Source organism: Arachis hypogaea, chromosome 8 (genome assembly GCF_003086295.3).
Source record: "Arachis hypogaea cultivar Tifrunner chromosome 8, arahy.Tifrunner.gnm2.J5K5, whole genome shotgun sequence".
Lineage (NCBI taxonomy): Eukaryota > Viridiplantae > Streptophyta > Magnoliopsida > Fabales > Fabaceae > Arachis > Arachis hypogaea.
The window spans coordinates 1,269,519-1,293,080 of record NC_092043.1 but is presented as its reverse complement, the minus strand read 5'-3'; the positions used below and the strand labels follow the sequence as shown (position 1 = coordinate 1,293,080).

Genomic DNA, 23,562 nt, shown 5'->3' with positions numbered 1-23,562 from the left:
AATATTAACTCCTACCATGAAAAGGTAAATATTAGACACCAAGTTGGAGAAACTGGCCTACGCTTTGTTAGTCTCATCTCGGAGATTAATGCAGTACTTCCAGGGACACCCGATCACCTTAAGAACTGACCAAGCCATCCGCCAAATTATGCAAAAACCCGACTTGGCGGGTCGCATAATGACCTGGCGGATAGAGTTATTTCAGTACGACACACAATACGAGCTCAGACATGCAATCAAGGCCCAGGAAATGGCAGACTTCCTGGTAAAAGTGACAGGGGACTCTCCCAAAAACTCGAAAATACGATGGAAGCTCCATGTGGACCGAGTCTCCAACCAGGCGTTTGGAAGAGCAGGAATGATCCTTGAGAGCTCAGAGGGTATGATATATGAGCAGTCAATCAAGTTCGAATTTTAGGTCTCGAATAATCAGACAGAATATGACGTCTTGGTAGGGGGCTTAACCTTAGTTAAAGAAGTCGGAGCATCAAGGGTCGAAGTCAACATCAATTCTCAAATCGTGACTTCCCAGGTCAACGGAACCTACCAGGTCAGGGACCTTTTATTGCAAAAGTACCTAGAGAAAGTGAAAAAGGTGTGTGAGGATTTTGAAGAAGTAACGGTCCAATATGTACCCAGGGAAAGGAACGTCAGAGCCGATCTCCTGTCAAAGTTAGCAAGCACAAAACCCGACACGGAAAATCGATCCCTAATTTAGGGTTCCGTAAAAGAGCCGTTGGTGACTCTTTGTGTGACCCAAGTGCTGAGTCCTCCCTTATGGATGGACCCAATCAACCATTTCTTGGAAGGTGGTGAACTCCCTAGAGACGAGAAAGAAGTTAAAGCGATAAGAAGAGAAGTTGTTAAGTACGTGGTAGTCTAGGGGCAGTTGTACAAATGGGGAATCAACTAGCCTCTGTTAAAATACCTGTGTCCCGACCAAACGGACTACGTCCTAAGCGAAGTCCATGAGAGATGTTGCGGCCATCACATTGAAGGAAAAACGTTAGCAAAGAAGCTAGTGAGAGTCCGTTTAACCATGGTCCAATTATTATTAAATAAGTATAAATTTAAAATTAAATTTAAAATATATCTTTATTAATATTTTAAAAATAATTAAATTTTAACAAATGATAATTAACCATGGTCCAATTATTATTAAATAAGTATAAAATCTTTTTGTATTTTTTCATAATAAATATATTTTAATTTTATTTTTATATTAAAGTAACTATTTTTTATTTTAATAACTAACTAGTTAATTTATATTTATCATATTGTTATATACTATATGTATTTATTAAAAATAATATTAATAAATATCATATAATCATAAAAAGAATTATTATGTTATAATTAATAAAAATATTTGATATTTTTATTTATGGATATTTAATAATATTTATATTAATAATTATGAATAATAAAAAATATAATTAATTTAAATATTAGTGAGTATAAAATTAAAATAATATCTAACAAAATTATTATACATTTTTATTATATAATTAATAATTAGCATAAAAAATAATAAGGAATAATATGGCTTAGTGGTAAGAAGACTTGAGTTTAATTCACATCTTCATTAATTTTAGAATTTTTATTTGAAAGATTTTGTTAGACCAATTTTTTATTGGGTTTGATCAATTTTCACCGATTTTCATCTTTAAACGGTTCTACGACTGGACTGGACTGATTAGGAGTCGAATTCACTAGTTTTTCGATCGAACTGATCAATTCGAACCGCTTTTATAACTATGCCAAAAAACATAAAAGATATAAACATATTTCTTTGATAAAATGATATCAATATGAAATTTGTAATAGAAGAAACAAAAATAACAATATCAATATCAAACATGCACATGACAAAAACAAATATACAATAAAATATTTTATGAGCTAAAGAGACCGAGGTTGTGACTGATTTTAGCTTTGGTATGTATATTTTTATTATAGAAAAGAAAAAAAATCAAATAAAACCAATTCAGGACCATCATGAACCAATGTATGGAAGCTATTATAAATGGCACATTTAACCACAGTATATGTATCATGTTTGTATCATTTTCAAACCAAAAACTATGGTTTCGATATCCCAAACGTGAAGAACTTTTAATTGAATGTACCAATTACCAAACACTTAAAAATCTTTTATAGTTTTATATCAACGTTTTATACTTTTGTATTCAAGTTAGATACATATATATATATATATTTTTTGTCGACTTAAATACATCTATTTAGTAAAATGTATTGTGAAGTAAAACTTAGAATACATGATTTTTTATTTTACCCAAACACTTTTTTTTTTGTTGAAATTTTCTAAAATATATATATATATATATATATATATATATATATATATATATATATATATATATATATATATATATATATTGCATGTTGCCGCCACCAGAACAGCAAGTTGCAAGAACTTTAATACTTAATAGTGGCTAATGCCGTGGGATTAATCCATTAGGGTAGATATAGGGGTTTTGCCAATCTACATCTGAACCTTATCTTAAGACCCAACTTCCATATTTACCAAACAAGAAAATTACAGATACACCCAAACTACATGCACCTACCATCCAAATAATCCTTAAATTAAAGAGTGACTTCCCCGACAATAAGATGATTGAAACTTGAAATGAAATCATTCTTTAATACAGTAGTGAACTCAACTGCAAAAATGACCAAGTTCCTCAACTACAACATGATCTAAGGGTTTCATCACAAGTCACTTTCTCCTAAACTCAACTTTCACTAATCCAGTGAACGATTAGCCCGCAGTCCTCATCACAAGATTAGTCTTTCTGTTGGGTCCAGATCTTCACAGTTTTGTCATTGCCAAGAGCACCGGAAGCGATCATGTTCTCCATCGGGTGACACGAGACGGATACAACAGTATCAGAATGGCCTTCCAATTTCTGCACTATTTTCCTTGTCTGCAGTTCCCACAAGTATATACAATTATCTTCTGAACCACCAACAACATACTTCCCATTTGTTATAGAAAATGTGGATGAAAGGCAATATTTTGAGTTAACATGACCAGTGTATGACTTCAGAAACTTGCCAGTAGAATAGTTCCAAAGCCTCTGCAGGGAGAGAAGAATTGAATGAAGAAACACAAAAATGATTAATAAACTGAACAAGTCAGTTTTAGCCAACTGAGCTAACATCCAAGGCACATTGGCTAGTACCTAGTCCCCACACGCGCGCGTGCGCGCGCACACACACAGATATATATTCTTAGCAACAAAGTAGAAGCCATTAGAGAAACTTATCATGATAAGCAATCCATTAGAATTTTGAAAGATTAGAGTAATGAGTGCATTCACTAGTTAAACATAAGTACTTAATATCTCATTCATCATTCCTCAAGTTCCAAAAACTAGTTAAACTTTATATATGCTTTTTCTTCCTAAGACCAAATATGCATACTACAATTAATCAATAAGAGACACAGCATTCTAGAAAAGAAAAGCTCAGGCTGAAAATCTGACATTGAAAAAACCAATGGCATTAAAGATTAAAACTAACGCTATTCTTCTACAATCAAATGACGAAAATAATAAAAGATTGAACAGAATTGAAAATTACCAGAGTGTTGTCCAAAGTGCCAACGAGGATGAACTTGCCATTAGGCGAGAACTTGACAAAGGAAACAGGAGGGTTCTCATCGTCAATGAGAGTCTTCATACAGTGGCCAGTGGAAGCATCCCAAATCCTACAGAGCCCATCGTAGCTACTAGAAACAATAAGAGAACCGTCGCGGTTGAAATCGACGGCAGTGACAGGGTCAGAATGTGCTGGAAGGACCTTAAGACACTTACCAGACTTAACATCCCAAACCCTAACGGTCTCATCGAAGGAACCAGAAACAATGATGTTTGATTGGGGGTTGAAGTTAACACAGAAGACGTAGTTGGTGTGGCCATGGAGGGTTTTGATGAGGGAGCCGGTGGGTACGTCCCAGAGGCGGAGGGTCTTGTCGTCGGAGGCGGAGACCAAGAATCGAGAGTCTGAGGAGAAGGCCAGATCGGAGACGCCCTGCTCATGGCCCTCGTACTCCTGCATCGGCGACAAAGTGCGGCTGCCAGAATCAGAGTCTGAGTTGGTGAAGGCGTAAGTGCGGAGGGTCTTGTCCGCCGACGACGATGCCAGGAGACGGCCATTGGAGGAGAACTTGACGGCAGAGATGGCGCGCTTGTGACCGGTTAGGGTTTGTGACAGAGTATATGGCTTGAACGATTCTGATGGCTCCGTCATGATTTTACTGTGTGTGTGTGGATTGTTCCTCTAATAAAAATGTCATCCAAATACAAACATTAAAATGTCATCCAAATTTAAAGCAGTACATGAAATATCATCAACCAAAGTTTTAACTTTTCTGGATCGGACAAAAAATAAGTGTTAACTTCTCCAGTTATAGGTTAAGAGCTTTGTGATACAATAAGAATATTAAGCACCAACTTGTAGCAAAATGTACTATCAAGGACACATATACTCATGATTTGCGTGTTTGTTGCTTCTTTATTTGGCTAATCAAGTTCAGTTTTAAAGTATGATATCCCAAAGGTTCTAGAGGTGATTTCTTAACCAATAATCAAATTGCATCGTGTCAAACAGTTAAATTTTAAGTCAAAAAGTGAAGCTTGTTGCCATAGTTATCAAAACCGAACCAGTAATTGATCCGGTCATACGATCGGGTCACCGAGTCACTGGTTCAACCGGTGGGTCATTAATTCACCCAGTCATAATTAAATAAAAATATAAAATTATAAAAATAAAATTAACATCAAAAGTTAAAACTTAGAATGATGTCTTCACAAACATATTAATAACAATCAAGTATCAATCCTTATATATAACTAATGATGCAAAAAGAGATAATAAACTAATCATTAATACAAAATACTTTCTAAATTTAAATGAACAAGAGAGGGCAAAAGATAACACAATCAGTAAATCAAATCCAAAAAATAATCTGAAAATCAACACCTATATCTTCATAGGACAAATTTGAAGTTTGACCGACATTTCCTTCATTTTAATTTGCATCTATATCTACATTTGTGTATTTTCACAAACCAATACCAAGAATAATTCATAATAATACAAACAGAAAGTGTGGAAACAACAATTTAACTGAATAATTTTATTCTAAGTTGCAGAGAACATGAGCCCCATTTTTTCAACAACAAATTCAACTATAATAATTTTCAACAACAAAAGACCCAAATTCTACTTGAGCATCCAAATCGGGGTCGATGCCAGCAAAAACATCTCGGAACAAAGTTCTAGCACCATGCCAAATGTGCCCGAAAAAGAAGAGAAGAGCAAACGAAGCATGTCCAAAAGTAAACCAACCCCTTGGACTGCTACGAAAAACACCATCTGATTTCAAAGTGGCACGATCTAATTCAAAAATTTCACCCAACCTTTGTATAGACGTTGGGGTGGACGTACACTAAGATGGAAAAGGCCCGCCAATATGCCCAATGTCCCTGCTGCAATATGATGAGAGGCTATTCCCCCGGAACAAAAGGATCAAAACCTTCTACACCCCATGCGGGATTTACGGATTTAGCTCAAAAGAAGACATCAACATAAAATTTAGCCAACTGATTATTTCACCAAGACCACAATAGCTTCAATCATGATGATAATCAGTAACAAATTTAGCTCAGTCATGATTTTCAGTAACAAACAAATTCAAGTGAGTGATTATTACGGCAACAAACTCAACGTTCATTCAGAAACAAATTCATTCAGCAATGAATAAATTGAAGTTAATTGATTATTTCAGCAAGACAACAAATTCAACGTTCAGTCAAGAACAAATTGCAGCAACACATTCAACTTTTAGCAACAAATTTAACTTTCAGTAACAAAATCAAACTGCAGTGATGAATTACAGCAACAAAATCGAAACAGAAAGAAAGGGGGAATTTGTTGGAACTCACCAAATCGGGTTGCGCCAAGGAAGCTGACGGCGAGGCTCCAAGCAAGAAGACGAACAAGACCAGCCCACCGGGACCTGCTGCCTCTGCTTCCGGCGACGACGAGCGTACGCGAAGGCGCGCGACTGGGTTCCGTGTGGTTCTGCCGCCCGCGAAGCGAGCCCAGGAAGGCGGTGACTGAGCTTGAGACGGTGAGGACACAGCGCGACGAGCTTGATTCCAAAACGGTGAGTGCCAGACCGAGAGAGAAGTGACACACCAGAGACGAGAGTGGCGAGAAACGTTGAGGCTTGAGGTAGGGGTGGGTCACTGCGGATCAGATTAGGGGATTTGGGTTTGGGAGTGGGTCGAGAGAGCAGAGAGACGAGTTTAATGAAACCCGATTGGGTCACCGGGTTTAATGAAAACCCGTCGGGTCAATCAACTAAGAAAAAGCACCGAGGATAACCAAAAAAAAAAAAAAAGCTTTTAAAATACACGAACCTCACCAGTCACCAGTCACCACGGAGCTGCCGCACACAATCTCCATCGTCATGTTTCACTCTAAGCATCACTCTCTTACAAGAGCTCTTCTCTTCTTCCTCATCCACACTCCCCCTCTTCCATCTCCATCCATAAAATCTTACCTTCTTCTTCTGCCACAAACACGCCGCCACTCATCCCTCTTCTCAACCACCTCCACTTCCGGTGACCACCACTCTTTCACTGTCTCCTACCTCACCACCAAGTGCGGCTTCTCCCATGAAGACGCTCTCAGAGCAAACAGGCGCGTTCGCTTTGACACCCCGGTCAAGCCAGATTCCGTCATCTCCTTCTTCAAAGCCCACGGTTTCTCACTCTCCCAAATCACCACCATCATGCGCAGGATTCCCGTGTTCCTCACATGCGACCCCACCAATGCAATCTTGTCAAAGTTTCAATTTTTATCATCCAAAGGTGCTTCTCCCTCTGACATTGTACTCATGACCACAAGGAGTCCCCGCTTCCTGCTTCGAAGCCTTGACCATATAGTATCCTTGTACGAATTGGTAAGGAGGTTCTGTCCCTCTGATCTTAAGGCAATTGCTTATATAACTGCATGGCCATCATCCATTGCTGATGTTCGTCTGGCTCAAAATGTGAAATTGCTGCTTGATGAAGGGTTGACCAATGCCAACATTCACCATTTGCTTAGAACTAGGCCTTCTGTGCTGTCCTCTGCTGATTTGAAGAAAACAGTTGAGGAAGTGAAGCAATTGGGGTTTGATCCTTCACACTCTTATTTCAGTGTGGTGTTGCTGACCAAAAGGGCCATAACTAAGTCCAAATGGGAGGCTAAAGTTGATGTCCTTAAGAAATGGGGCTGGTCCGAACAAGATTTTTCGGAGGCCTTTAGGAGGCACCCCAATTTTATGCTACGTTCCGAGGACAAACTCAATGCAGTGATGAGCTTTTGGATCAGTAATCTCGGCTGGGATTCTTCGGCGCTTCGCATTAGACCGATGCTTTTTGGATGCAGTTTGGAGAAGAGGCTTATTCCTAGAGCTAAGGTTGTCAAATATCTTCTCTCCAATGGTTTGATGAAGAAGAATGCTAGCATAATCACACCATTTTCTTTGACTGAGGAGCTGTTCCTCAAGAAGTGTGTCACATGTTTTGAGGAGAAAGATCGGTCTCGCCTATTAACACTATATCAAGGAGGATGTTAGCATTTTTGAGTTAGTCAACTCTTGATGCCAAATTTTGTGTCAAGCAATCTTTTGTTTTTTCTTGTCACTTTAGTCTATGGTTAGATTTCTACTAATTTGATTGAACAGTCTCATTTGCTTGGCTGAAAGCTTTTTAGATTTTACTCGTAGATCTTTCCTGAATCAGTTATACTTGATTGTTCATAAGTATAAATGGTATTGTGCTCAGAGATAACTTTGTACACCATGCTTGTTTGTTGGTTTTGTTGTGTATTCTTGTTCAAAGAAGTGGACTGGTTCATATATTGAAGGAATTATGGAATTGAATGTTGTTTGAATTCCTAACAAAATTTGCCTGTACAAAACCAGAGCAAGCAGTTTGTTTCAGCCATAGTAAATTGACATGGCCCTCACCCCCCTCAAAAAAATAAAAACATATAGGAACATATTTATAGAAATTTCAAACCTGACAGCTAAGAAATTATTGAGCGTAGGTGTTGCAATATGGTGTGTGGATATAAATCAAAGACTTAAGTCAACTCTGAGTAATTTCAAGGTGAGTGTTATGAGTGTGTGCCTTCTCGGAGTTACTCTTCTCTTCTTTCTTCATCTTCTTCCTTCATATCAAGGTTTGCTCTTTCTCTCATGCTCCCGATCCACAATTGCATCAACCTTCCCCGATTTCTATTTTATACCAAATGGAATCTCCTTGAGCAATTGCCCTCACCATTTGTTCTTTGCAGGTTTTGTTTCAAATTTGCAGCTTGACATCTTCATCATCATGTCGGTGAGTGAGCGGAAGATCATCAACCTGGAGCAGGGATGGGATTTAATGTAGAAGGGCATCACCAAGCTCAAGAACATTCTAGAAGGCTTGCCTGAACCTCTCTTCAGCTCCAAGGACTACATGATGCTTTACATGTAAACCATCTATTCCCTCTTCTTTATGCATATCTTTCACTTTTTTCAATTTCATCCACGGTTGATTTGGCTCTGTGTATTTATTTCAAATGGCTAATAAAAAAAATAAAGTGCATAGCCCTTGGACATTTAAAACAATAAAAAAGACCCTATTTTTAAACTGAAACTTTTAAAAAAATTCGTAACAAAGAAGATACGTGATGTTGAAGAGCAAGTGAACAAAGATTAAATTTGTGTGTGGAAAATTATGATGAAAGCAACTTTTTTCTGTATGAGATTGAAGGTACTTTAGAAAGTTCTTTTGTCCTAAATTAAATGATGATGAGTGTAGAAAACTGAGGGAAAATATAAATATAGATGTGGAGGGAAATTAGGATTCGAAGGAGAAATTAGGATTTGGAGGGAAAATTAGGATTTAATATAAACTGTAATTATTAATTATGGTCAAGGATATTTTTGGTAAAGAAAATAATTAAAAACTTTTTTTTAAGATGTATCTTAACATGTTTAAAACTTAATAAAAGTACTTTGTTCAAAAAGAAAGAATTATTTTTTTTAACAAGAAAAGCTAATCCAACCAAACACTTATTTTTACCATTCTTGTATAATGATATGCAGAAACATCTACCACTTGTGCACCGAAAAGCCTCCTCATGACTATTCCCAACAACTCTATGACAAGTACAAGGAGGTATTTGAAGAGTACATCCAATCAACGGTGAGTATAACTGTATAACATTGTCATTTGAGATTGTTTCCGGTTGGTCATCATTAATTGCTTATAAGGGTTAGGTAGGTGACTAGGTTCTGTATATTGGCATTGATTGTGATCACCAGCGTAATTTGAATGGTTTAGTCTCTGTCTAAACTCTAAAGCTCCAGGGACTGATGGAGAATTTGTATCATGTAGACATAGGTCTCATGGTAGTTCTAAGAGTAAGTGGTTTGGTCATTGTTATTGATTCTAGGAAGTAAACCTGGGTGACAAATGCTTTGGCCACAGCAGCGACAATACAAACCTGGATGCCATTGGCTGGCATCTGCCGACGTATGTTGCCCAAGAACAAGTTTTAGGTAGCGGAAGTGATGCTGCAGTGGGAAAATACAGAGGATGATATATACTAGGCTAGAGAGACGAGTGAAAGCATTGCAAAGAAGGAAATACATGGAATGAAGTTAATGCTTAAATTTCATAATATTGAAAAGATATGATAGGAACCAAAGAGATGGATTGGAAAAATAATTTTTGCCTACCTCTTGTTTGGTTGATCAATGAGAGAGGAAAGGGGAATGTAAGGTCTGTAATTGGTAACTAGTTTAACCTATCAATGTAACTCATTATAAGGTAAATGCTAAGGTCTTAAAATCGAATAAACTGAACAAGAGATCGGTTTACTTATTCTTCTTGAGGCCGGTGTAAACAAAAATACCATTAGTTCATCCTCTCGTCATCAAGATGGGTGTGTATATTTGGTAGGGGGTGTATGAGGTAAGGATTTGAATTTGGATTAGTGTAGTTGCCTGAGCTTCCAGCTCAAAATGCACTAGTATCGATGCAGTTCAGAAGGTGAAATATTTTATAGTGATTTTGTTTCCTTTTGTTGTATAACCTACTATTCTTTCATCAAGATAGGTGATATATTTTATTGTGTGATTGAGTTTCCTTTTTTTGATGAATGGGGTGTAAAACCTGAGTTATCTTGTAGATTTTAACTGTAAATATGTCCACATGATTTCAGTACTTATGATGGTTGTATCTTGTATTAATATTTTTTTTATATTTTTTTTCGTGCTTCTTTTCAGATTAGTAACTTCTTTCCCCTTTGGTTCAGGTATTACCTTCTTTGAGAGAGAAGCATGATGAATTTATGTTGAGAGAACTTGTAAAGAGGTGGGCAAACCATAAAATTATGGTTAAGTGGCTTTGTTGTTTCTTTCACTATTTGGATCGCTACTTTGTTGCCCGGAGGTCACCCACCCCTTCATGAAGTTGGGTTAACTTGCTTCCGTGATCGGGTAATGTTACGGCGAACCTTACATAGTGTTATGTTAATTCTTTCAATTAGCTACTCTTCTCCATGTTACAAATATAGACAAGTTTTGTTATGCTACTACAGATTAGATGTTTTTCCTATTATTGTCATTCCATTTTTTCATAACGTAATAAATTTTTGCGTTTATTATTTACAGGTTTACAAGGAGCTAAATGGGAAAGTTAGAGATGCAGTTATTTTTATTGTAGGTTTTTCTTCCTTGTTATGCTAGATTTCAGTTTTTACAAATTTAGATAACTAACCCTTATCTGTTTAAAGATTGATCAAGAACGTGAGGAGAGCAGATTGATCGGGCTTTATTGAAGAATGTATTAGATATATTTGTTGAAATTGGGATGGGGCAAATGGATCACTATGAGAATGATTTTGAATCTGCAATGCTTAAAGACACCTCTGCTTATTACTCTCAAAAGGCTTCTAATTGGATCCTAGAAGATTCTTGTCCTGATTACACGCTCAAGTGTGGTTTCTCAGTTGTCGTTGCAGTAACTTGGTTTCTCATTTACATTACTGCCTGACCTGTATTTGTTAAGTCTTTTATAACAGGTTGAGGAGTGCTTAAAACAGGAGAAAGATAGGGTTGCTCATTATTTGCACTCCAGTAGCGAGCCAAAGTTGTTAGAGGTTTATTCTTGACCTTTTTCATGCTATTTCAGCAATGTGGTCTTCACCCATGTTGAGTGTAGTATTGCCAGGCAACTAAAAAAAAGAGTGGGGTGGTGACAAAAATAGAGTTTAATTTTGATGCAATAACAGTGTAAAATGTAGTCTTCACTTATTGTAGTTTCTGAACATTTCTCTTGGTTTTATTTTTTCCTTCTCAGAATATCGTTCTAGAAAGTTCAACATGAGCTGTTATCTGTGTATGCAAACCAACTCCTCCAGAAAGAGCACTCTGGATGTCATGCTTTGCTTAGAGATGACAAGGTACTCTTGAAATTCTTCTAACTTGTTATGGTTACGATTTTTCTTTTAATAATTTAATGTGAGTATAATGTTGTCATATTTTTCCTTAAATGTGTAGGTTGAAGATCTGTCACGGATGTTCATGCTATTTTCTAAAATACCTGAAGGCTTAGATCCTGTTTCCAGTATATTTAAGCAGGTTGGTGGTAGTGAACCTATCACTATGCCAATCAAAATTGGGCTTTTCTTGCTAACTTGCTTATAAAACTTTTTCTTGTAACATTTTCCAGCATGTTATCACTGAAGGTATGGTATTGGTTAAGCAGGCTGAAGATGCAGCTAGTACCAAAAGGGTCTGTACTGAACTTGTTATATTTTGGTTTTGCTTGTTACCGGTTGAGTTTATTTTGTCTATTGCTTGTTTTCCTTATCCTGTTAAATGCAAATCTCTACACTTGGTCTGCAGGAGCAGGTTTGACTGAAAATTTTGAATTTATGAATATAATTGCAATTGTGGAAACTGAAGCTGATCTGGTTGTTCAGGATTTTGTCTGGAAAATGATTGAGCTGCATGACAAGTACCTGGCATATGTAAATGACTGTTTCCAGAATCATACTATTTTCCACAAGATATTGATCAGAGATTGTTATGGTGGATTGATATGTGCATATAAATCTGAAAGTTTTAAAATATAGGCTCTGAAGGAGTCTTTTGAGGTCTTTTGCAATAAAGGTGTTGCTGAGAGCTGGAGCGCTGAACTGCTTGCCACATTCTCTGATGACAACATTCTTATAGCTAGTAGACCGTGTTTAAAGATTGTGGAGGAAGTGGAAGTGAAGGTGCCAAAGTCAACTCTTCCGAGCTCACCACGGAGGCCAAACTGGAATCGGCGAAGGCAGATAACCAGAAACTGAGGGATATGGTCAAGGTGGCTAACCAGGAGAAGGAGGCGACTGATAGGAGCAGGCTGCAGTTGGAGGTCAAGCTCAGGGAGGAGAAACTTAAGCTTGAGAAAGTTGGTTTGGGCGCCCTTCAAGGAATTGACCAAGCGGTTGCCAACTTGAAAGCCCAAATTCAACTGCCGGTGCCCGACTTCGACCCTGGGAAGCTCGTCATTCATGGGGATGTTGACCCCCGAGCGGACGCCCCTGCTCAGGCTCCACCTGCTTAGTTTTCTTTATTCTTGTATATTTATTTGTCAGGTACTCAGGTAAAGTATATATTTTTTTTTCTAATGTTTGCCGTAATTTTTTAAAAATATTAATATTTGATTTTATTCAATTGTTTTTTATATTTTTTATTTGTTTCAAAACCAATTCTGTACATTTTTTATTTTGTCTCTAATGTTTTAGGTTGAGTTAATGTTTACGGATAATTTTGACACGAATCGGAAATATTAGGAACAAAATTGAATCAAATTAAATGTCAGAGGTATTCTTAAAGAAAATCACAAATATTAGGAAGAAAAAACATATTTTACTCTTTGTTTGTCATATATCCTTAAGACTTTGGAATGATCTCAACAAGAAATTATGGATGCAAAGTTTAGTGTGTGTTTGGATTAACGTTTACAAATATATGTTAGCATAAATGTTGTAAAACTAATTTTATTTGACATCAGATTAATGTCATTGTGGTTTTTGTTTGGATATTTTTTTTTGTCAAACTTGATTTTGAAAACATGAATACTTTTTGGATGATGTTATCCAAAATTACACTGAAATGCAAAAGGATTAATCTCTACGTACAAGTGATTTTGCTATACAAGTCTTATAAGTCATCTAATTGATGTTACGTTCAAACGTGTTTGTTATGCACATATTTTTCACACGCCTTTGTCAGGTTTTTAATTTTTGAATGGATTTTATTTCCTTTTTAGAATTTCTTGCCTTCTCTCTTCGATCTCTTTCGTGAGTTTCTTTCTGCCTTTTCCTTCGTCGTATACGTGCGTTTCTCTCTCTGCTTTCTCCTTCATTTACGTGCTTTTCTCCCTTTGTTCTCTTTCTTCGTTATTCTCGATTTCCATTATTTTTTGATATCAAGCTCTGAAATCGTTTTTGAAGATAATGAATAATTCAACTTCAGATTGTTAAATGAACCAGAGCGAAGTGAATTTTAAAACTGAATCCAATGAAGTTCTTGAGGTGTGATTTATTTTTAGTTAGTAATTGAATCTGAATTTGAATCCAGTTAGTAGTTTTTTATTGTGTAGCTGAATAATGCGTGAACCTTGCCTGTGAAATTTGTTGTTAATTCTTCTTTATTTGAATTGAATCTAATGTACTAGTTCTGATTAGAATTAATATAATTTTGTCCTTTTTATATCAGACGTTCGGGTGTAGATCATAAATATTTGGGTGTATTTTAGAAAAGTTTGGGTGTATTTACAGTTTATGACTTTTCATCTGACGGAGGGTGAATTGTCTTATTCTTTTAGTTGAATTGTTTTAGTTTCTGTTTATTTATGATTCATGAATCTGGTCTTTGTTATTTTTTATGATGATTTTATAGTTGTATTTGTATTCTATTGTTTATACTTATTTTAATATGGTGTATTTTGCAGCCCTTCTGGAGTGTTGATGACCAGTTTGTTCCCAAGGTTGGGATGACTTTTAACACCCTTGAAGATGCTCCAACAGTCTACAAGGATTATTCGAAAGTTGCAGGTTTTTCTACAAGAGTTCGGAGCACAAATAAGAAGGAAAACAAAATTAAGAATAATATATATTTGTATTTCAGTATGTATTTTATACTAGTGGTTGACTTTGGTGGTTGATTTTAGTGTATACGTAACATAACTCATTTTTGTATCTGCAGCAAATTTGGGTGTAAAATGAAGATATTTGGGTGTATTTTTATTCTGATAACTTCTGCATAATTCAAAACTCTTCCTCTTCCTCATCCTCATCTTCTGCTGCTTCTTCTTTTTTTTTTCATCATCATCACCATCTTCTTTTTTTCTTATTCATCTTTTCCTTTTTGTTTTACATTTTCAAGTTTTTTCTTTTTTTACTCTCTTAACAAGAATAAAACCAAAAAAATCAAATAAAGAAGAAGAAGAAACACATAACGTTGTAAAATTACTTGGAAGATAATGAATTTACATTCATTTAACGGAAAAAAAAGAAAGAAATAAGGAAAAGAAGAAGAAGAAGAAGAAAATGCAGCATTAGAGGAAATATTTTTCTGTACAAAAATGCTATTTGTACACTAAAATCAGTCACTAAAATCAGCCACGAATGTATTTGTGTATAAATACATGTGTTTTAACTTATTTTCAATGTATATTTGTATTCCAGTATGTATTTTATACTGGTGGCCGACTTTGGTGGCTGATTTTAGTGTACACGTAACATAACTCATTTCTGTATCTGCAGCAAATTTGGGTGTAAAACGAAGATATTTGGGTGTAATACGAAGATATTTGGATGTAAAACGAAGATATTTGGGTGTTCTTTTATTCTGATGAGTTCTGCATAATTCAAAACTCTTCATCTTCCTCCTCCTCATCTTCTGCTGCTTCTTCTTCTTCATTTTCTTATTTCAATTCTCATAATTCTTTTTGAGAGGAAAAAATCAAACAAAGAAGAAAAAATATCTAATGTTGCAAAATCAAAAGAAGAAGGAAGAGAAACACGACGATAAAGATGAAATACGCGAAGAAAAAGGAGAAACACAAAGAAGGAGGAGAAGGAGAAACGCGAATAAAAATGACATTTGTGGTTTTAATCGAGGAAGAAGAAGAAAAGTCGTTCATAATGGTGAGTAGCATGCTTTGGAAATAGGAAGCTGCTGAGTACCGTGCGTGTATTTACTTTTGAATGTGAGAGTGTAATACGCATGTGTTTTGTTAGACTTGTGCCAACTTATAAGATTTGTAATTCAAAAAAGCTTGTACGTGTAGCATACCTGAATGCAAAATTACTAGAAAAAAAGTAAAAGCTCAAAATTAATATATCACTTTTCAATATAAATGGTTAAAATTAATATTTAACATTTTATCACTATTTCAACATAATTTTCAAGGATAGAAAAGCAAAACATTTTTACTTTCACCAAAGTACGTTTAGAGCAAAAATTTAATCGACATTGAGTTAACTAAAATTTATTCAATCATTCAGGCAAACTTAATCTGTTATATGAGAAAGTGTTAATGGAATATTTAAATGTGAGCTGGGATATGAAAGTTGGGCCTATTCAGTTGTTGTAGCTTAAATAGATATAATAGGCCTAACTTGTACCACATTCACTGACCCAATTGTCAAAAAGCTCGTTTATCGTGTAATAATCTTGTCCTCAAAAGGTAAAACTACTTCTTTGACTCATATTCCATAATTCACTTTTTACGGTTAGGTCGGACTTATGAGTTAGTTTGGACTCGACTCGTTAATAGTTCGATAAGTTGAGTTTGTGAGCTGATGAACCGAACTTGAGTTTGGAATTAAGCTCATAAATTAAATGAATAAGTTCAAACTCGGTTTATTAGCTCGTGAACCGGCTCCACACACACACACACATTAAATTATTAATACACATATCGTATATACATTTAGTTTATATTTTTAATGTTATATATATATATATATATATATATATATATATATATATATATAATTTTACATATACTAATGTTTTTATTTAAAATTTTATAATTATTTTTTACATGATTTTGATGTAGGACATAAATAAAAAATTCATAATTAATAGATACACAATATATGAAATTAATATTTTTTAATATATATAAGTTATAATTTATTGATATAGAATTATAGATTATGTTATTATTTAAAAGCCAGCCCGTGAGTTTGAGTCGACTCATGAGCTTTCGATGAGCAAAATTTGAGCTTAAGAAACAGACTCCATTTTTAATGAGCTGAATTATGAGCCAAACTCAATTTTCGTGAGTCGAACTTAAGCTTACTTCTAGCCGTACCTACGACTCTTTCTAATGAATTGTGGGATTATATGTGATTCATCTTGTCCGAAGTGTGGTGAAATTAAGACTGGTCTTCATGTTATTCGAAATTGTGCATATATAACTCCTACGATTTTTCTCTAAACTCAAATAGTAATATTCCTTTTGATTGGATTTGTGTCTCATTATCTAATCAAAATCATACGTGTTTCCTTGCTTGTCTTTGGTGGACATGGAGATGGCATTTGAATATAATTTTCAGTAAGGGTTAAGTACGATTTTGGTCCCTAAGGTAGGGGTTGAAAATTTATTTCGTTCCTAGCCTTTTTTTTGCTACGAAATGGTCCCAACGATTTAAAATAGTTTTAGAGTAAAGGACAAATCCGTCCCTGAACTTTTTCCCGCGGACATTTTCATCCCCGATGATTAGAAAATACTTTAATGTCCCTGACCCTCCGGAAAAGTGGACATATTTGCCCTTCCGTTAGAGTCGCTCCATTTGGCCTGACAGAAAACGGTGACGTGGCTCCCATGGCGCTGACCTGGCCGTTACGGGCTACCACGTGGGATGGACTTTTGAAAAGAGGACGTATTAGTCCCCAGGAACCAAAACGTCGCCGTTTCTCCTCCACCCCCAATCTATGAAATCCTTGAGCCCTAATCCATCAAACCACATCCTACGCAAGGTTTAGGTCGAGGAAAACGATGCTATTGATTGTGACGGATGTTGCAGCTCGTGGCATTGATATTCCGTTGCTTGATAATGTTATCAATTGGGACTTCCCTCCAAAGCCTAAGATATTTGTTCAACGTGTTGGAAGGGTTGCAAGGGTTGGCCGTACTGGCATTGCTTATTCCTTCGTGACATCAGAGGATATGGCTTACCTATTGGATCTTTATTTGTTTCTGTCAAACCAATACAAGCTGCTCCCACCGAAGAAGAGGTCTTGCAGAATATGACTGGAGTAATGTCAAAAATTGAACAGATAATAGCAAATGGAGAAACTGTTTATGGTCGATTCCCTCAAACAATCCTTGACCTTGTTTCAGATAGAGTTAGAGAAATTATTGATACTAATGCAGAATTGCAGTCATTGTAGAGAACATGTAACAATGCATTCCGTTTATATATGAAGACAAAACCCTTACCATCCAAGGAGTCTATTCGAAGAGTAAAAGATTTGCCACGTGAGGGTCTGCATCCGATGTTCAAGAATGTATTGGAAACTGGGGAGTTAATGGCCCTAGCATTTTTAGAGCATTTGAAAAAGTTTAGGTGAGTATAAGATTATATACAAATTGTCTAATGGCTTGATAATTTTATCATAAGTTAACTAGATTGTATAATTTTTGGTGTGTTGTTTCATGGTTGTTAGTGTCATCTCACACATATTGATATCCATGTTAATGATCATTCATGTTCCATGATATATCATGTATGAGTTTACAATGCATGCCCCTAGCAAGCCACTAGGAATAATATCTTTGTGATTTTCTGGCTTTCATCATTAGCTAGTTATCTTACCATATTACCTTGACATCGTAAATGACACATAATTGCAAGGTCCTTCTGGTCAATGGGTTGATGTGATGAAAAGGAAGAGAGCCAGTCTTTCACCATCCTTAGTGAATTCTTCACGACTCTTATCACCGAGTGGTTGCAACAATTTTTGAAGCTTTCAGTCATCTTGCTGAGCCCTTTGAATCTCCGTCTTAAACGTGCGTGAAATCTGCAACTGGCTCAAACAAGCTCTTCCGACCACCTCACTAATGTCCAGCTTAAGATCCACAAATTTATCCACTAAATCCTCTTCCTTGATTCTCTCCCAAGCAATTGTTAAAGATTTCTGACCCAATGCATCTGCAACCACCTTCGATTTTCCAGGGTGATAACTTAGTTCAAAATCATAATCCTTTAGCAATTCCATCCGTCTTTTCCAACGCATTTTAAGCTCTTTCTGATCAAAGACATACTTGAGACTCTTATGATCAGAAAAGATGCTAAACCTCACTCCGCACAGGTGGTGCCTCCAAATCTCTGGTGCAAACACAATCGCCGCTAATTCCAAGTCATGAGTTGAATAGTTCACCTCATGCGGTCCCAGCTGACGCAATGCATAAGCCACCACACTCCGGTGTTGCATCAACACGCAACTTAAACACTTCAGAGAAGCGTCATAGCATACTTCGAACGGTTCATGCGGTTCTAACAAGATTAAAACAGGTGCTAAAGTTAACTTCTGCTCCAAAGTCTGAAAACTCTCTGTGCACTCCGACATCCAAAAAAAAAGGCGCTTCCTTTCTTGTCAACCTAGCCATCGGTAATGCAATATGGGAAAATCTTTCAATGAACCTCTGGTAATATCCGGCTAAACCCAAGAAGCTTCTGACTTCCGTCACCGTTGTCGATCTTTCCCATTCCATCACCATTTCTACCTTATAAGGATCTACGACTATTCCTCCCTTGCTCACCACATGACCTAAGAGTTTCACTTCTTCCTTACAGAACTCACATTTTGACAACTTGGCGTACAACTTCCGCTGCGTCACTCTGATTATCGTCACTAGGAATCCAAAAATCTTTTCTTTTAAACCAAACTACCAATTTTGTAATACTTTTCAAAACCTTTAAAACAAGTCCAATCTAAATGAGTCCATTGTTAAAACCTTATCAAAAGAGTAAAAAACCTTTTATTGGTAAATCAATCATTTTAAAGCATGATTTTCCTAAATTCATTGAAACCCTTAAATCAAAACCTTTAAATTTGAATCCATTTTGATAAGTTAGATTTACAAGCAAAATCACAAGCCAACAAAATCTTAGGACTCACTTTCCTTTTAAATCGTATCATTTGATCAAAAGTTCCAATCCTAGTTTCAAAACCAAATCATTCAAACCAGAATTCCAAACCAAGTTTAAAAAAATCAATTTAAGCTTTAAAGCCTTTTTTGACACGAATGACGATAGTCTATACTATGAAGATAAGTTGAGATTTGGCTGTTGGCTTCGTAATTACCTCATCCTTGTGGTTGTGATCGATCCGCCTCATGTGTTCTTCGGAGTGGACAATCTTTAACCAAATGTCCGGGTGCGCCACACTTGTAACATAGTTTCTTACCCGATTGGCACGGCCTATTCGGATGGTATTTCCCACACTCCTGACATTTCATATTAGGGGAATAAGCCCTTGACCGCTTCCCTTCACTATATTTCTTAAGGTTTTGTCCCCTTGGTCCAAGATTATTGTTGTCGCGTTCCCTACTAGTGTTTACTCCATGAGTGTCCCTTGACAAGACTACTGTCTTCGTGTTCTCTTCAACCCACTCTTGCCTTGTTCACTAGATCGGAGAAAATACGGATCCCCATAGGAGCCACAGCAGTCCTAATGTCGTCCTTCAAACCACTTTGATACTTGACACACTTCCAACTTTTATAGGCCTCTGGGCACCCTGACACACCCTAAAGAACCTGCATAGTTCCTCAAACTTGCTCGTATAATCTGCCACAGACAAGAAACCTTGCTTTAGCTGCATAAGTTCAATCTCCTTTGCTTCCCTTGTAAACTCAGGAAAATACTTCTTGTAGAAGGCCGTTTGGAACACATCCCAAGGAACGTCGGCGTTTTGAAGTTGTAACAAGCGACACTCTGCTTGCCACCAATGCTGGGCCTCTTTCCGAAGCTGATAAGCAGCAAACTCCACGTATTGATTGTGCGGGACATGCTGTGCCTGCAGCGCACGCTCCATAGCTTGGAACCAGTTGTCCGCTTCTGTGGGATTTGTTGAACCTCTGAAACTTGGCGGATGAACCTTGAGAAAAGTCGCCAAGGTCATCGGAGCACCTCCCATGTTGTCTCCGCTCACTTCAGCATTGTCATCCGCATTTCCTTTGCCATTCCCATTTCCATTTCTGGCCGGTTGGCCTAACCTCTGCACAGCTTGCAGAGTCGCAACAACATTAGCTTTCATGGTGTTTGCAAGGTTCGCCATTGCCGCCATGAACTTGGCATGGTTATCGGCCGGTCGCTCATTCCTACCATCTCTTCGTGAACGTGTACAACCTCGTCCGCGAGTAGCCATTAGGGTTCCTTTCTACACCAAACATTTGATATCAAGGTGATCAGTCTCAAAATCAAAGGTCTAGTGCTTCAATTATTCCAAAAAGGCACTCACAAACAAGCATGCTATGAAATATCAAGTAGATAACCTAAATAGCATGAAAGAAAAAAATGACCCAGAGTATGCAATAAAGCACAATCGGTCCATCCCTCAGGCTCACGAGGACGAACCGCTCTGATACCACTAAATGTAACACCCCAATTAGCCTAAACTTTACCTCGCATCGTAAAGCAAAGATTAATCAAGGATTATGACAGTTCTAAGCTCATGCATATGATATATAGAAGGAATAATATTATCTAGAAGCCAGATGAAGGATATAGTTCAAAAACAGGATTTAAAAGTGCAAAACGAACTAACGAAGCGTCTAACATAAGCACAAGGAACAGATGTGATATAAACAAAATAATAGTATAATAGTATAATATCATAGGAAACTAGCCACGGCTCGCGGAGTTTAAGCCGGCTAGCCAAATATACAGATAAAGAGGAACTGAAGTTTAAAATGGCTTATACAAGTTTTGTTCTCTCTCTAAAACAAGCCTCTAGGCCAAAATAAAAATACAAAAGTGAGAGATATATATAAATAAGTAAAATAAATCAAAGAGACTCAAAAGGTATCCGGATCCTCCGCTTCTTTCACCAACCAAATAACTCACCGAGGTGGGTTGCGACTTGCATCTGAAAAACACAACAGAAATATGGTATGAGAACCGGAGGTTCTCACTATGGTAACAGTTCCCAATGATATAAGATGTAAGGCCCCGGGACGATGAAGGCAATCCTAGAGCTCCACATGACATACGGATATTCAAGCTTAACATCAAAAAATAAATAAAGGACTTAAACCATAAATTGGGTCATCTAAGTTTAGGGGGTTTCTAACTAATGCTAATCATACCGCTGTATCCCACAGCCCTCACCAGCCTAACCTCCATGCGATCCCATTGCCACCGCCTACCTAACCTCCTATCATCAGACAATCACAAATAATGCAGGCAAGTAAAACACAGATAGAATTCATTTACAGCAAGTAATTCAAGAAGCAAGTAAGCATGTTATAAAATTAGAAAAACTCAAGTAAACAAAGAAAGCAAGCATATAGAAGATGCACATGATGAATATCTGCCCTATTGGCTGTGATATCACATGTCGGTTATTGTGCCAAATCCGACAGCAAATCCGGTCGACAACTCCCGGATTAGTCTCTCTATTGCGCATAAGGAGGAAAATTCCGAGGGAGAGTGCCCTACCACCTTCTCCTTTCAGAGGAAAATATTCTGGGGGAGCGTGCCCTACCACCATCCTCTGGTTGTCGCATGATTCTGTGGGTTAGTGCCCTACCACCTTGTAATCAGAGAGAAACCCATGCTCAGGAGGAAAATTCCGAGGGAGCGTGCCCTACCACCTTCTCCTTTCAGAGGGAAATATTCCGAGAGAGCGTGCCCTACCACCTTTCTCTGGAGCAATCAATATGAGTGAGAAGCTCAGCTTCAAGCCTCTCATCCGAACATAGGCGGGATACTGCCACAGCCTCTACGATGGAGAGCAAAGCATATAATAATCACGTAATCAAACTCAGAGGCCACTCCTCATAACACACTTCCACTCATACTCGCCACAATCATCATCATTTTTCTAAGTTCCATTCTGAACTCCTTAGCTCATCAATTTCTTAAGTCATACATCTCTCTTCCCTAACACTCTACCAGACCCATCCTCAATACACCAGAAACCTAAGCCTCTGTTTGCTAACTTTTCAAAATAATCATCATTCAAAACCCTTAGCCTATTTCCCTTATTCCCATATTCAAAAATAAGCCCAAAATCCTTACAAAGGTGTTATAGAAGCTTACGACCTTGTTGGGAAGGTGAAATAGTTGAAAATAATTTTAAATTTGCGAAATAGGGCGTGTGCGGACGCACAGGGGTGTGCGTGCGCACGCCCAGGAAGATTTTGAAAGTGTGCGTATGCATAGCGGTGTGTGTATGCACAGGTACTAAAATTTACAAGCCTGTTCACTCGCACAAGATGTGCGAGCGCCCCCAACAGATGATCCTTCCCAACTTGTGCGTACGTATAGGGCTGTGCGTTCGCACAGGTTGCAATCCTTCATTGATGTGCGCGCACACAAGTTGTGCTAACGATGCAAGCAGTAAGCCTTTTCCTGCCTGTGCGATGCACAGGTCTGTGCGTCTGCACAGAATGAGATTTGTGCAGGTTTGCGCGTGCGCACAAGACCGTGTGTGCGCACATATCAGAAATCTTGAAATTCTACAACTCTACAGAATTTCAGATTTTCAGCACCAACTTTGAATGATCATAACTCCCTCTACAAAATTCCAAATTTTATAAACTTTATATCAATTTGAAGAGTTTTCAATAAGCTTTAAGTTAAATCAAATTTTAACAAACTTTGAAAAGTGGGGCAAAAGTTATGATCAGACAAAGTTTACCAAAAATCCATTTTCACCCAAACACCTCTTAACCTCAAATTCACCAAGCCTCACAATTTAAAACCAAACCAATCATAACGCAAACAATACCAAAACATCATCAAGGTCCTTACCATTCCTCTCTCAACTCAATCATCCGTAATATCCCTATTTACGCCATTTAACACCATCAAAATCTTTAATCGTCAACATCCAAAACCATCATAAACACTTATAATCATCATCACCCAACAACAACATCAATAACCACTACAAATCCTCATCAATTCCAATAATCATTTTCAGACAAAGTCCAACATTAACCAAGTCCATTATAAACTCATCAACACCAATAATACTCAACCATCATCATCAACTACACTAACCAACCATAAGATCATCATCAACATCCATCTTCAATCTCAACACCCACCAACACAATTCATCAATATTCATCATCTATCAATACCAAGCATCACTCTCAATCTCATTTTATCTCAATCTACATATTTCACACCATATTATCATTACAACATCATAATTCACCAATATACTCAAAAATCATCAA

The 23,562-nt window shown here is 37.0% G+C and overlaps 3 protein-coding genes across 4 annotated transcripts; 2 read left to right on the top strand and 1 right to left on the bottom strand.

Moving 5' to 3' along the window:
• Positions 1-2,438: 2,438 nt before the first annotated feature.
• On the bottom strand, positions 2,439-6,423 carry LOC112705580 (COMPASS-like H3K4 histone methylase component WDR5A). Its single transcript, XM_025756447.3, has 3 exons — positions 5,976-6,423; positions 3,610-4,308; positions 2,439-3,104 (listed from the first exon to the last, which is right to left on the bottom strand). The coding sequence occupies exons 2-3, from the start codon at positions 4,276-4,278 to the stop codon at positions 2,811-2,813; spliced, it is 963 nt and encodes a 320-aa protein (XP_025612232.1). The 5' UTR covers positions 4,279-4,308; positions 5,976-6,423; the 3' UTR covers positions 2,439-2,810.
• An 82-nt stretch (positions 6,424-6,505) lies between these two features.
• On the top strand, positions 6,506-7,660 carry LOC112705578 (uncharacterized). Its single transcript, XM_025756446.3, has one exon. It carries the CDS (start codon positions 6,506-6,508, stop codon positions 7,658-7,660), a length of 1,155 nt encoding a protein of 384 aa, XP_025612231.1.
• Positions 7,661-8,135: 475 nt separating this feature from the next.
• LOC112705581 (cullin-1-like) lies at positions 8,136-12,833 on the top strand. 2 transcript variants are annotated; one of them, XM_072200368.1, is made up of 11 exons: positions 8,136-8,268; positions 8,383-8,560; positions 9,179-9,278; positions 10,393-10,576; positions 10,751-10,798; positions 10,873-11,238; positions 11,439-11,541; positions 11,639-11,719; positions 11,811-11,873; positions 12,064-12,111; positions 12,217-12,833. In XM_072200368.1, the coding sequence occupies exons 8-11, from the start codon at positions 11,657-11,659 to the stop codon at positions 12,433-12,435; spliced, it is 393 nt and encodes a 130-aa protein (XP_072056469.1). In that variant the 5' UTR covers positions 8,136-8,268; positions 8,383-8,560; positions 9,179-9,278; positions 10,393-10,576; positions 10,751-10,798; positions 10,873-11,238; positions 11,439-11,541; positions 11,639-11,656; the 3' UTR covers positions 12,436-12,833. The 2 variants fall into 2 exon arrangements, 1 of the variants encoding a protein (XP_072056469.1); XR_011864405.1 differs by lacking the exon at positions 12,217-12,833 and having other exon boundaries at positions 11,987-12,130.
• Positions 12,834-23,562: the final 10,729 nt, after the last annotated feature.